The sequence below is a fragment of the Lactuca virosa genome, chromosome 5, assembly GCF_052849685.1.
Source record: "Lactuca virosa cultivar CGN04683 chromosome 5, Lactuca_virosa_CGN04683_v6, whole genome shotgun sequence".
NCBI classification, from domain to species: domain Eukaryota; kingdom Viridiplantae; phylum Streptophyta; class Magnoliopsida; order Asterales; family Asteraceae; genus Lactuca; species Lactuca virosa.
Genome location: NC_136430.1, coordinates 126355890 through 126370299, shown reverse-complemented (window position 1 = coordinate 126370299; position 14410 = coordinate 126355890). Strand labels below are relative to the sequence as shown.

Below are 14410 nucleotides of genomic sequence, written 5' to 3'. Positions count from 1 at the left end.
AACAGACCATCTATAAAAAATAAAAAACAAATATTAGTAACAGAACATCAATTTTCTGCAATGGGAAGGGCCAAGGCAAGACAGCGAGGTGGTTTGCTCTGCTCTAAAAAAATGAAAAATGAAAAATAAATAAATCATATTTGACTTTTTGAATCCGTAGCTATTCCGTAACTATTCCGTAGCGATTCCGTTACTAAATTAGGGCGTCCTATTCTGTAGTCGATCCGTAGCTATTCTGTAGTTAATTAGCTACGGAAATTTTCCGTAGCTATTTTCCGTAGGAAAACCCCCTATTTTCTAGTAGTGTTGCACCTGTGAGGATGCTCTTACATTCATTTAGCCTCCATCTCATCTAACAAATCACTATCATTCATTTGTATAGATTTATAGTTTCTATTGAACTTATATTAAAAAGATATAATTTTCAATCATTAATTAGATCAATACTAACAAAAAAAATAAACAAGTAAATGAGTGATAGTGGATAATGTGGAGGGAAAGTGGGCATAAAAAAACAGTGGCCTAAAAATAAAATATATACATTTTTTTAGTATAATAGTTTTTATTGAGAAAAAAACGTACTAAAAATTGATTTAAGAAAAAAATTACCATTTAATTTATATTGAACATGTTAAAAATAAGATAATAATAATAAAGAAAAACTAATATTATTAAAATAAATAATATTTAAATAATAATAGTAATAGAATAGTATTAAAAAGGAAAACCAAAAATAATTATTGATTATTTTTTAATAAGTTTTTTTTACGGAAAAAAATATAGCATTAATACCAAAAAAAAAAAAAAAAAAAAAAAGTTGTCTTTTGACTAGAGGTATGCACGGGGTGTCTGTATTGCACCCTACTTCCAATTATTCTTAATTACCTGATTGATCCCTTAACTTCTATCGTCATATTTCCTTCATTTCATAAGCAGCCACACGTGTACCTATTAACCTATCCATATCACTTGAATGTTATATATATAGGTGTAGTGTGTATGTATATGTATTATGTATTATGTATATGGATATGTATAATGTACATATACGTATACTAATCAGGCTATATATATAGTCCTCAGTTGTCCTCCAAGAAGAACAACAAGCTTTTGAAGTCTTATAGAAGGACAAAAAAAGCAAATATAGAAAAAGGAAAAAGTGTGTTTTGCAGTTTTTTGCTTCCTTTTCTTCAAGAAAATGGAAACCCATAACGAAATTATGCTTGTAGAAACGGAAACATGTTCAGATGAGAAGAGGGTTTGTTCCTCGGGGAAAAAGAGAGCTCCAATATTGTTTGGTTGGCCATGGCAGAGTCTGTCAAATTTCAAGGTATATATAATTTCTGATTTTTCCTTTTTTGATTCTTGAAAATATTTATGTGATTTGATGTTGGATTTTGCATATTTTTTGTGTTTAATATAACTTTAAATTCTTGTTTGGAACAGTATTTGTTGTTTGGGCCACTTCTTGCTGAGTTAATCTATTCAAGAATCTATGAAAAGAAGCACAGTGAGTATAGTTGGTGTTTGCATATTCTAATATTGTCTTCACTAAGAGGACTTGTGCACCAGCTATGGAGTTCCTATAACAACATGCATTTTCTTAATCGAAATCATCGGTTATCTGAAAAAGCCATTGGTTTTGATCAAATTGACAAAGAATGGCATTGGTAATATATATATCATTGACCTTTAATATCTCATTCTATTCGGGTGTTTGAATTGACTTTTGAAAGTGATTATGATGTTTCGATACGACGCAATATCTACTGATTTTTGGATAATTAGTTTTGGATAATCTGTTTATAAAATTACTTGTATATCGGTAGTGTTTTGTACTATGCTATAGGTAAAAAATGAAGTTCGTTCCATTGAAATAACAAAAAAGTTATTTGTCACGTCCATGATTTTTGTTGACATCGATTGTTTTCCATTTTATTAATTTTTGAGTTTATTTTATTAATTTAGATAACGAATGACATAAAAAATTGCAATAAAACCAATATTTATATATGACGTAATTTTTAATTACACAAATCTTTTTTTTAGTTATAATTATAATTTTAATTAATTAGAAAATATATTTTTCAAACCACTCAACAGTCAACACCATAAAAAATGATATCACTATATGTCTATATATCTTGTAACATGATTATGATTAAAAGTACGTTCAAACACCCATTTATATGATTATCTTAATTTACAAGGTTTTGATGAAACTCATGCATCTTTTTCTCGTTGACTAACAGGGATAACTTCATCATACTTGAAGCATCTGTAGCCTCAATAATCTTATTGATCAATCCATCAATGACCAATCTTCTTACATGGAAAACCAGTGGGATTATTTCTTGTGTAATATTCCATATTGGCCTCTCAGAACCTCTATATTATTGGCTTCATAGATTATTACATTCGGAATATTTCTTCCAACGATATCACTGGTTACACCACAGTTCTACAGTGAACAATCCATTTACAGGTAAAAAATAATGAAACCGACCCCACAAAATTCTTTTATTTATAAAACATCACCCTCTATCTATTTGATCTTTCACTTCTTACCATTTTTGGTGCAGCCGGTCATGCGACTTTTTTGGAGCATTTATTACTTTGTGTAATTATGGGAGTTCCAATTCTTGGGAGTACTTTGATAGGACACGGTTCGATCATTATGTTCTATGGCTATGTTTTGGTGTTTGATTTCCTAAGATGTATGGGGCATAGTAACATTGAAGTTGTTCCTCATCATATCTTCGATACCATGCCTATGGTCAAATACCTTATTTATACACCAACGTAAGTTTCGTACTCTAATACATACCAAACCCGGTATAAGACCATTATGTTTTCGTTGTGCTATGTTCTGTTAGATTTTGAACTCTGTAATCAGCAAAGTCTTAAGAACTTAAGCATGATTATGGTTTATTTGTATTTATGGCTCTATTTAGGTACCATTTTCTACATCACAAAGACATGAAGACGAATTTTTGCCTTTTTATGCCTCTTTTTGATGTTTTTGGAAAGACACTGAACGAAATTTCATGGGATCTTCATAGAGAAATAAGTTCAAATGAAGGTACATACCGTTCTTTTAATCCTTTTAAAGAGTTGTTGTGACTTGGTAGGACATATGGAAGATGTGATGAGTAACTTATGAACACTTGTTCAAATCCTAACATTAAATAAGCCCCTATATATGCCCTAGGAGGTTGTAGTAACTCTGAGACAAATAATATTTTAACATCAGGGATTAGTCGGTGAGTGAAACATGGCCCCGAAACCCTTGTTAGGGAGGTTCCATTTCCAAAAAATAATTTAACATCTAATTAGTCTATATGCTTCATAAAAAAAGGGAGCCATAACTTGATAAGTCACAAAACTTTTTCCAAACCAACAATACCACGGGACCTTAAAGTCACCGTCTAAAAGAAACGCATGTCAAAAACGCATGTCAAAAACATCGAAAAAACTAAAAACATACAAACAAATATATATATATATATATATATATATATATATATATATATATATATATATATATATATATATGGACATTTCCAAAATAAAAAAAAAAATTACATTTCTTCATGATTTTGTACATCCTAATGGTCTAGATGCTTATGGAGATGTTTTGAAATATAATTTTTGGTAATTTTTTTTTTAATTCTGACGTAAATATTGGTTTTTTAAAAAAAAAATTGTTATGTCAACATAATAACAAAATTTAATTTGATAAATACAAAAATAAATTAAAAACAATTGAATTAATTTTTTTTCTTTTTTGGAAATAATATTACTGTTTTTTTTTCATATCATCATTTTGCAAAAATAAAAAAGCCTTTGTTTTAATTTAAGAAGTTTTTTATGATGGGACCTTATAAGAAATAATCATAAATCCATTTTTTATTTCGTGTTAGTTAATTAAATAGTTATTATGCGTTACTGTCGAAAAAATATGATATTTTTTATTTTGTACTTTTCTGTACTTTTAATAATTTTTCGTTCGATTTCAAAAAATATATATATAGAAACTAAAATAAAATAAAATAACCCTCCTATTCGTTGTCATTAACCCCCAAAAAAACATTTTTTCCTCACTCATGGGTCATGGTATAAACGAGCCACGTCACCAATTACTTAAAAATCTTGAAAATTTATCATTTTTCCTCAACAGTCAAACCGTAGCCCTACCCCAAACACTTGACATTTCCATCTGATTAGCTGATTGATTGTCTATCTTGGATAGTGCTCTCAAATACAGGGTCGGGTCAAGATCCATTCGGACCACTATAAATGAATTCATTAATTCCCTAGCTGAAACATGTTTCTCTTGCTCTTGTAGGAATGAAAGCAAAAGCACCAGAATTTGTGTTTCTTGCACATATGGTTGATATCATGTCAATAATTCATGCTCCATTTTTTTTGAGATCGTGCAGCTCTTTACCATTTGCCAGAAATATTATCTTCTTTCTAAATTGGCCGTTAGCTTTCTTGGTGATGCTGATGATGTGGGCTAAATCTAAAACTTTCTTGTTCACTTTCTGGTATCTTAAAGGACGATTGTTTCATTATTGGGTCGTGCCACGATTTGGGTTCATGGTACTATGCATCTTCTTTTCAAAGAGTATAAACTAAAACCGGATGGGAATCTTCCATCAAAATATTCAGAATTTTCTACAAACAAAAACCTAATTATTATTAATATTATTATTATTACTATTATTATTTTATATATATATATATATATATATATATATATATATATATATATATATATATATATATATATATATATAGAGAGGAGGGTTCAATTGAGAAAAAAAAAGGTTGAGAAATGGATAACAGATAAACATGTGTTTTCCAACCAAACATGTTTCCTTAAACTATGCTAATCATTACCTTAATATACACAAAAACATATTTTTTTTCGTTTTTTTATTTTTAAAAAACCATTATTATCGAAAAATTATTTTAAATATATCAAAATTCATAATTTTTTATTCTCTATAAATAGACATCCATATCGATATACTTTTAAGATAAAATAAAAAATTTATTTTTTTTAGAGTTTCAGCTCTCGTTATTTATAAGTGAATAAAAAAATCTATCAGATTTTTATTACAGTATATTCGTTATTCACTTATGAATAAAACGTATACGTAACTTTTTTATAGTTTAAGTACCGTTCATATATGAATATGACACGCAATAAAGTTTTCTTACTTAAAATATATTTTTTACATCATCTTTCATCATATATTATATTTATATATGAATAAAACGTGTATTAATTGTCGTCATATTTTATATTCATATATGAATAAAACATTTATCAGATTTTTGTTACAGTTAATTTGTTATTCATATATGAATAAGTAGTAAATAAATGATACTTAAATTGTAAAAAAGATTAATTATATATTTTTATTCATAAGTGAATAACGAATGTACTGTAGCAAAAATCTGATGTATTTTTATTCACTTATTAATAACGATAGCTAAAAATATAAAAAAAAAATTATTATTTTATCTTAAAAGTATATCAATATGGATGTCTATTTGTAGAGAATAAAAAATCATAAATTTTGGTATATTTAAAATCATTTTTCAATATAAATAGCTTCTTAAAAATTAAAAAAACAAAAAAAACTATGTTTTTGTATATATTAAGGTAATGATTAGCATAGTTTAAGGAAACATGTTTTGTTGGAAACACATGTGTATTCCTTATCCATTTCCGCTGGTACAACAAAGGCTTTTGCGGCAAAAATAAATGAGTGGCTGAGAACGATTCCTCCATTCTCAACCTTTTTTATTTTCTCAATTGAACTTACCTATATATATATATATATATATATATATATATATATATATATATATATATATATATATATATTATTTCTAAAATTCGTTATTATTAATATATTAAATAAATTCATATATATATATATATATATATATATATATATATATATATATATATATATATATATATATATATATATATATATATATATTAAAACGTATTTATTCATTGTATCAATATATTTTGATACCTTAAAAAATACCGTCAAAGTTCTTTTTCATTTAAATGAACTTATATGCATTATATATATATATATATATATATATATATATATATATATATATAAAAGTCTTTAAATAAAAGAAAAAAAAACTTTAAAAATGTTTTTAAGGTATATATATATATATATATATATATATATATATATATATATATATATATTAATGTTTTCAAAGTAAAAAAAATAGATATCTCTAAAGTATTTGTTTATATATATATATATATATATATATATATATATATATATATATATGTTTTCAAAGTAAAAAATATATATATAGATATCTCAAAGTATTTGTTTTATAGTTTTGTGATATTTCTCAGAGGATCCTTTTATAAAATATCTGAAATAACAAACAGAGTTATCATACATACTAATCTCTGGTCTAAAACGTGGCTCTGATACCATTTGCTAACTAGTAGTTTCAGATATTTTTTGATGATAAAAATCATACATTATTTTATAAAACTGTTTTCTATCTTTGCTTCTAAACTCATGATTATGGATTAGAACTTGTAAAGCTTTTAATTGATTACAATAATAATGACGATTAGCTTGTATCTTTGAATCAGACATAATATTTCAAGCATGAATTTGATTATTATTAAATGCAAGTATTATTTTAACAAAAATTTCAAATCTTGTAGAATTAATAGTTAGAATAACTCGAAAAGAGACTGTCATAGCGATAACAGAGTTAAGACAATAATTGAATAAAATTCTTTATATATTACCTTCTTTTAAATTACAATCAGAGCATCCGTCTGGAGCAAGTATGATTTGAAAATCTAAAGATTTTGAACATCTAGAAGTAGATAGGAGAACTCTTTTCTTAGACATGAACTAAACATTTGACAGAAGTTTTATAAGAGAGATTTTTAGAGAACTTTGAGATGGTCTTCATTAAAACATGTCCCTTCAATATATAGGAGTCTTGGAGTCTTGAAACATCTTGAGACGGGAAACCGAAGGATTACCGGATCATCTTGAGAATTATTGAATCAACTTGCATTTGTCAGAGTGTAGATGTGGCAGACAAAACTTTAAAGCTTTTGACAAATTGGCATCATATTTTGTCATTTTTTGATAATGGAAATCTTCTTTGGCGATAATGGAGCATCTTCTTTCATCTTTATAAAAGTTGTTTGTTTTCATGCAATAATACTAAGTTGAGCACTAATAACAATAGTTTTATTTTTAATCATTTTTGATAAGCAATATATTATTTCCTTTTGAATATTATAATTATATGTGTCCTTTTCAGTATTAATTAATTTAATTTCTTCGTCTTTTTTAAGTTGTTTAATTCTATTTATTTCTTTAGAAATGCTTGCAATAATTTTCCATCTGGTCTTTAATAAATTATTCCAAAATTTATTATTATTACTACAACTAATCTGTCTTTTAGAACTCATTAACACGTATATTTAGATAAATTTCTTAAATAATTATCAAGATGTATATTAAAGGTTTTTAATACTGCTTTTATGTTATTAATTTCTTGTTCTAATTCCAATAGTTCTTTATCATTATTTATATTTTTTAATTCTAATATCTTTTCTTGCAAGAGTTTTTTAAATATTTTTATTGAATTTCTTAATCTCTTAATAGCAGTAACTCTATTTCTATTTAAAGAATTGCAATTTATTTGAACTTTATTAGTCATAATTGTTGTCTATAATTTTGAAGTTCATTAATAAAATCAGATTTAGTAGGACTTGGTAAACTTGTATCACTAGTTTGGTCTTCTTGATAAAGAGGTTTAGGAATAGGACTAGAATAGTCAACAGTTTTTAAATTTAAAGACTTTGATTTTGAAAGCGAAAATTTAGAAGTACCAATTTCAGGAATAGAACTAGTAGAAAATCTAGATGAAGAAAAATTTGTAGAAGAAAAGTTTATATCAACTGAGCCATCATTATGCTCAATTATATTTGAAATTTGTTTTGAAGAATCTAAAGATTTTGGTTCAATAACATTTTGTAAATTCCAATTACATGATTGAGTAATTTCTGACCATTTAAGTCGTTTAGGCATATGAACTTTTGTATGATTAGTATTTGCTTCGTAAATAATTGTTTCATTTCTTGGATTTGACAAACGGGTCTTTGGTTCTAAGGTAGTTGTCATGGTTTTATAACAAACACGATTCTGTATCATTCTTAACAAAACTCATAATTTTCTTAAAATTCTTCAAACAAAAATTAACCAAATAACAAACAGAGTTATCATACATACTAATCTCTGGTCTAAAACGTAGCTCTGATACCATTTGCTAACTAGTAGTTTCAGATATTTTTTGATGATAAAAATCATACATTATATATATATATATATATATATATATATATATATATATATATATATATATATGTGTGTGTGTTTTGTTATATAGTGGTTTTTTATTGCAGTATTTTATACCGTCTGCAAAAGATGACATAAATAGCCAAATCGAAGAAGCTATACTGAAGGCCGATAGAATTGGTGTCAAGGTCCTTAGCCTTGCTGCCTTGAACAAGGTTAGTTGAATATCTTTTTCTTATAATAACACTAGAATTAAGGAAGCATGTTCGATACTTTCTATCAAACAATAAGAACAATACACGCTTTGAGAGGAATATGATAGATATCTTAGTGGTGGAATTGGTATTATTTCAGTTACTTTTTTATTTAAAACCGTGTACCCTATCAATTATAGTTTGTACAAATTTTTGATACAACCACTATACCAAGTATAATTGGTATCAACTTGTTTGACAAGCAATAATTTTGGTTGTTGATAATGGTATATATCACCACGTATGATGGTTTTATAAATGAAGATTTATGTATTCTTAATCGTTGTGAAACATAAATGAGCGTTTTTTGAATAAGTGTTTTCTAATTGTTGGGATCGAAAAGTTGATTCAAAATGACTTTATTAAGTTCTACCATAAGTTTTAAACTTTAATAATATGGTAAATGCTAATATCAAATTTCCTAAAGCCTTAAACACTAGACATATATATATATATATATATATATATATATATATATATATATATATATATATATATATATATATATATATATATATATGGGTTAGTGTCACTCTTGGGTAATGAACTTTCACAAATTAATTTAAGTGTTCCTTGTAATTTTTTGTCTTCTAAGGACACAAAGTACATATTAACCTGCTTAATTGATCCATATAATTGGTCCATGTTACCTGATTTAACCGGTTATAGAATAAACCTAAGTAATTCCATTAATTCCAACTCACATTTCCTTCATTATCCACCACCATCCCTCACCTTCAACAACACTTAAAAATCTAGGTTGGGTACCAAAAAAAAAATCATGTTATCATATTCAAGGAACCAAAAAAATACAAATTTGTGTTATATTTAATCTTTTCATTCTTTTGTCCAAAAACCCAAAAACCTATAATTCTTTTTCAAAGAACCCAGAAAACACTAATTTATGGTCCATCTACTTTATAATAAAATAATTTGTCAATATCTTCAAGGAATCCTAAAAAACACATAAAAAATTGCTTTTTATATAGTTTATCGTAGAAAACCCAAATAGAGGTCATCATCTTTACAGAAACCCAAAATGCAAATCTTGGTTTCATACAAAAAAGTGGGTGCGATTCAAGAAGATTTTTTGGGTCATCATCCCCTTAAAAACCTGCTACTGACGTGGCCTCTCATCATCATCTTTGAAACCCCTTTAGAACCCCTTTCATGAATTGCATATGGGTTCGATTTCAAAATAGATCTTTATAACCACCACTCCACTGTTACACCACACCACCACCCCTTTTCGAAGATGATAAAATAGATCTCTGAGTTCTAATTCAAAGTAAGACGAAGAAGTTGAAGATGTTTATTGCACCGAGTTTTAATTAAAAAAATAGATGCAGAAGTTGATATTGAAAGCTTAAAATAACATCGGAAAAGAAGAATCGATGAATCGATGCATAAATCGAAACCCAAAATCCATTACTAGATTCCACAATAAGCAAGATGAAGATGTTTATTGCTTAATCCAAGACCCCAAACTAGATCAAAGCAAGACTAGTAGAAGCACATGAAGATTTGGGTTTGGGATTTGCTGAAGAAGAAGCACAGTGAAGTCTTGAAGATGTCGATAGGATGAGGTTTGTGAAGTCTTGAAAACTTAAATAAGTGTTGACCAAACTGCCACATAAACAATATGTTGACCATATTGCCAATTAAACCGCCACATCATTTGAGTTACTGGGTTACCCGACAAAATGCACTTTGTGCCCCGAAAACACAAGAAAAAACCTAAGGGGCCATTTGAACTAATTCATAAAAGTTTGTTACCCAACAGTGACATTAACCCATATATATATATATATATATATATATATATATATATATATATATATATATATATATATATTGCATTGGTTGGTATGATACTACCATGGTATTGAAACACTTTTACCATTATCGTATCATGATTACTTAATTGGTATGGTACTACCAACCAAAGATGTTGACTACCAAATATATTGGTTATTAACATTTTTCATTTGGTTGGTAACATGTTGGTTGGTATTTTGTAATGCATATTTGTCATACCTAAAATATAATATATATATATATATATATATATATATATATATATATATATATATATATATATATATATATATATCGAGGATAATTCAAATGAGAACAGTAAATAAAGTGATAACGTGAGAACACTACTTTTATGTTATTGTTTTGCTATGAATTTTGTATATACAACTTTATGTCATTATTCATCAAGGAATATATGAATAACCACACTTTAATATCTACACTAAAATCAACTAAATTACTACACATATAAAAAATTTATAGTAGGATAATAACATAAAAATGAATATATATATATATATATATATATATATATATATATATATATATATATATATATGATGGGTTTATTTGGTTATAACAATATGCATAATGCCGAAAAACACTTAACAATTAAGAAGGGCACATGCAATCTAAAAGGATCTTTGTCTTTCACTTTGAAGGCAAGATACTTTGAGTTACAAAACTAGCATTGGAAGTCTAGAAATTAAGATTAAGGGTTTACATACCTCAAACTTGTTGTAGCAAACAAGTTACTTCGATCCTTCATTTGAAGTGCTTGGAAAGCTAGCACCAAAAGGATTATGCCTCTAAAGGCTCATACCTAAACCCTAGAACTAAAAGACACTTAAGGAGATAGGAAAGATGTATAAATTTCGTTTTCCACCTCTAAGGGAAGTGTATCGACGAATTTGAGTGTTCAATGGGTCCTATTTATAGTTTAGGTAACTTAGGCACAAAGTAAGATTTGAATAATTAAATAATGGATTTAATTCCAATTTAAATCATTTCCTTATTAATATCTACAAGGCTTCTAGAAACCTTAGAAAGGCTTTTAAAACCGTCCACCCTAGGATGGTTCTAGAATTGCCATTTTTGTTTAACTACTGAATAATTACAATTCACCCCTTGCATATTAATTAATTCCAATTAATCCCTAATTAATTTCAGATTAATTATGATTAATAATTAACTAATTCTAATTGATGTCGTATTAATTTATTAACCATATAAATTAACAAATCAATTATTTTAACAATTGATCTCATATTAGTTTATTAATCTCATAATAATTTAATAAATCAACAATCTATTTTCAATTTATATATTAATCATATGATATATTAACAAATCATTTACTCACAATTTCCAATTAGTTTATTAATCATATAATAATCTAATAAATCATCCTCTCTTTATAAATGTCATTCTAATCAAGTTCTAGTTTTGAGCGCAACCCAAAACGGACTTTGCTTCTGATTACAAGAATATATCAATTAAATTACCGGCTTAGACACCTTAATCCAACAATATATATATATATATATATATATATATATATATATATATATATATATATATATATATATATATATATATATATTCTCATAATATAATTAGTAAAATACTAAATTCTAAGTACAATAATAACATAAATTGGTGTTCTCAGGTTCTCACTTTATTTAGTGTTTTCATTGGACTTAACCATATATATATATATATATATATATATATATATATATATATATATATATATATATATGGATTTTATACTATTTATATTAAAAACTAGTGTGTTATTTAATTTTTATTTGATGGAAGAGGACAAATATTGATATTGTAAACAAGGGTTTCTTCAAGTCCTAAACTTTTTATATATTTGTCCTTGTTAACGGAAGAATAAAAAACGAGTTTTTAGGGAATTTGTTGTTGTTTATTGACAGAATGAAGCTTTGAATGGAGGTGGGAAACTTTTTGTCATGAAACATCCGAATCTTAAAGTCCGAGTAGTTCATGGAAACACATTGACTGCTGCTGTTATTCTGAACGAAATTCCTCAAGATGTTGAGGAAGTGTTCTTAACAGCATCTACTTCTAAGCTTGGAAGGGCCATTGCAATTTACTTAGCTCGTCGTAAAGTTAGAGTCTTGGTAATTTTTTTTGTGAAAGTTGATCTTTAACTTATTTTTTATTTCTTTCATTTCGTCTGCTTGGATATTGATTTAGGAAACTAAATATTTGTGCAGATGCTTACTCAATCCACTGAAAGATTTATAAGCATTAAGAATGAAATTCCATTAGCTAATCGAAACCTTTTGATTCAAGTGACAGATTATCAAGCAGCTAAACAGTGCAAGGTAAGATTGTGATGTGTATATATATATATATATATATATATATATATATATATATATGTGTGTTAATTGGTAGTCAAGTATTAGTTAAAACGTAATTTACTAATGTAATGATTTTGGTGAAACTAACTAGACTTGGATTATGGGAAAATGGATCACTCCAAGTGAGCAAAATTGGGCACCACCAGGAACACATTTCCATCAGTTTGTGGTTCCACCTATAAGTGAATTCCGAAGAGATTGCAAGTATAGTAAGCTTGCAGCTATGAAGCTTCCTGATGGTGTTCAAGGACTAGGCATCTGCGAGGTAATGTAAAAAAGACAAATCTAGCCTTATCACATTTGATAGCCTCTCTCTGATTGATTGATCAATGATCACTACTTATTTAGAGGGTTTTGGAGTTTAAATAGACATTTATTTTTTGTTTTATGCATATTGTTTGAGCAGTACACATTGGAAAGAGGTGTGGTTCATGCTTGTCATGCGGGTGGGATTGTTCATCTTCTTGAAGGTTGGGAACACAATGAAGTTGGTGAGATTGACGTAGACCATATTGATTCGGCTTGGGAAGCTGCTTTAAAACATGGTTTTAAGCCAGTATGAAAGTCATGTTATAAAACCATCGTTGTCTTTTTATAACTTAAGAATAAGTGATTCAAACCCCCAAAAAATATGCATCTTTAATTGTATGGTTATTGTCAATGTAGCCCAACCAATCTACGTGTTTTGGTTTAATAAGTCCCTCATGTTTTTTCTGCACTCTAAGGATACAAATTATGTTTTTATGGTTTAAAAGATCTCTTTGATAATTCTGAAGGGGTTACTTGATGAACCCCTTCCTAATACACAAGTTTAGTATGACATGTCAGCTTTATCTCTTCGAAGCTCTCTAAAGATCTGATTCTTCAAAAGTTTCATCTCTTTCAATCTATTGTTCTCTCTCAACAAAAAAAATCATTTTAAAATACCATCATAGATCTTCACGAATCTGCCTTGAAAGAAACTCAAATCTCTAATAAAAGGGGAAATAATCGGCGGTGGTTATGAAGATCAGAATAAATGGATTCATTAAGTTCCATGAATACATAAGTAGAAATTTAGATACTCAAATAAGCAAGTGTCGACCAAGCTCTGGTGGTCTACAACCGACACACATACTCGAATTCGTACAATTTGACTTCCATCATTGACTTTCTTTCATTCAATTCATTGATTTTCAGCAAGTTCCTAACAACATCATTTAATTTCTTGAATAAATTGGAACAACAACAAAATGCCTAGTACTTTAAATCCTCATCATTTAGGATATTTGATTCCAAACCCATATGAATTTCACCATCCACTTCAGTATCATAATTAAAGGAACATAAATTTTGATAAATAATGTTTGACTTTCAATTAAATTAACTATCAACAATACTAAAAATGATTTTCAAATCGTTTCGATCTCGCTGGCCCATTTGTAATCACTAAACATATCGAAACAATAATATCCAATTTGGAATTAATCATTTTCCAATTCTTCAACAAGCACCAAAATTTTCACGTCAAAATCTTTTAAATCAAATCAACATTATTCAATCAAAA

General features: G+C 27.2%; 1 protein-coding gene across 1 annotated transcript; it reads left to right on the top strand.

Annotated features, from left to right (window-relative positions):
* Positions 1-1121: 1121 nt before the first annotated feature.
* LOC145116019 (very-long-chain aldehyde decarbonylase CER3-like) lies at positions 1122-13561 on the top strand. Its single transcript, XM_079052382.1, has 11 exons — positions 1122-1330; positions 1447-1670; positions 2253-2485; positions 2583-2802; positions 2955-3082; positions 4349-4605; positions 8504-8611; positions 12412-12618; positions 12715-12825; positions 12956-13129; positions 13271-13561. Exons 1-11 carry the CDS (start codon positions 1199-1201, stop codon positions 13424-13426), a joined length of 1950 nt encoding a protein of 649 aa, XP_078908508.1. The 5' UTR covers positions 1122-1198; the 3' UTR covers positions 13427-13561.
* Positions 13562-14410: the final 849 nt, after the last annotated feature.

What these genes read in the sequence shown, in the direction of transcription:
- LOC145116019 (XM_079052382.1), top strand. Translation starts at nt 1,199, where the DNA reads ATGGAAACCCATAACGAAATTATGCTTGTAGAAACGGAAACATGTTCA. An exon ending in AGTGAACAATCCATTTACAG is followed by an intron (nt 2,486 to 2,582) that starts GTAAAAAATAAT and finishes TTTTTGGTGCAG; the next exon opens with CCGGTCATGCGACTTTTTTG. An exon ending in GTCGTAAAGTTAGAGTCTTG is followed by an intron (nt 12,619 to 12,714) that starts GTAATTTTTTTT and finishes ATATTTGTGCAG; the next exon opens with ATGCTTACTCAATCCACTGA.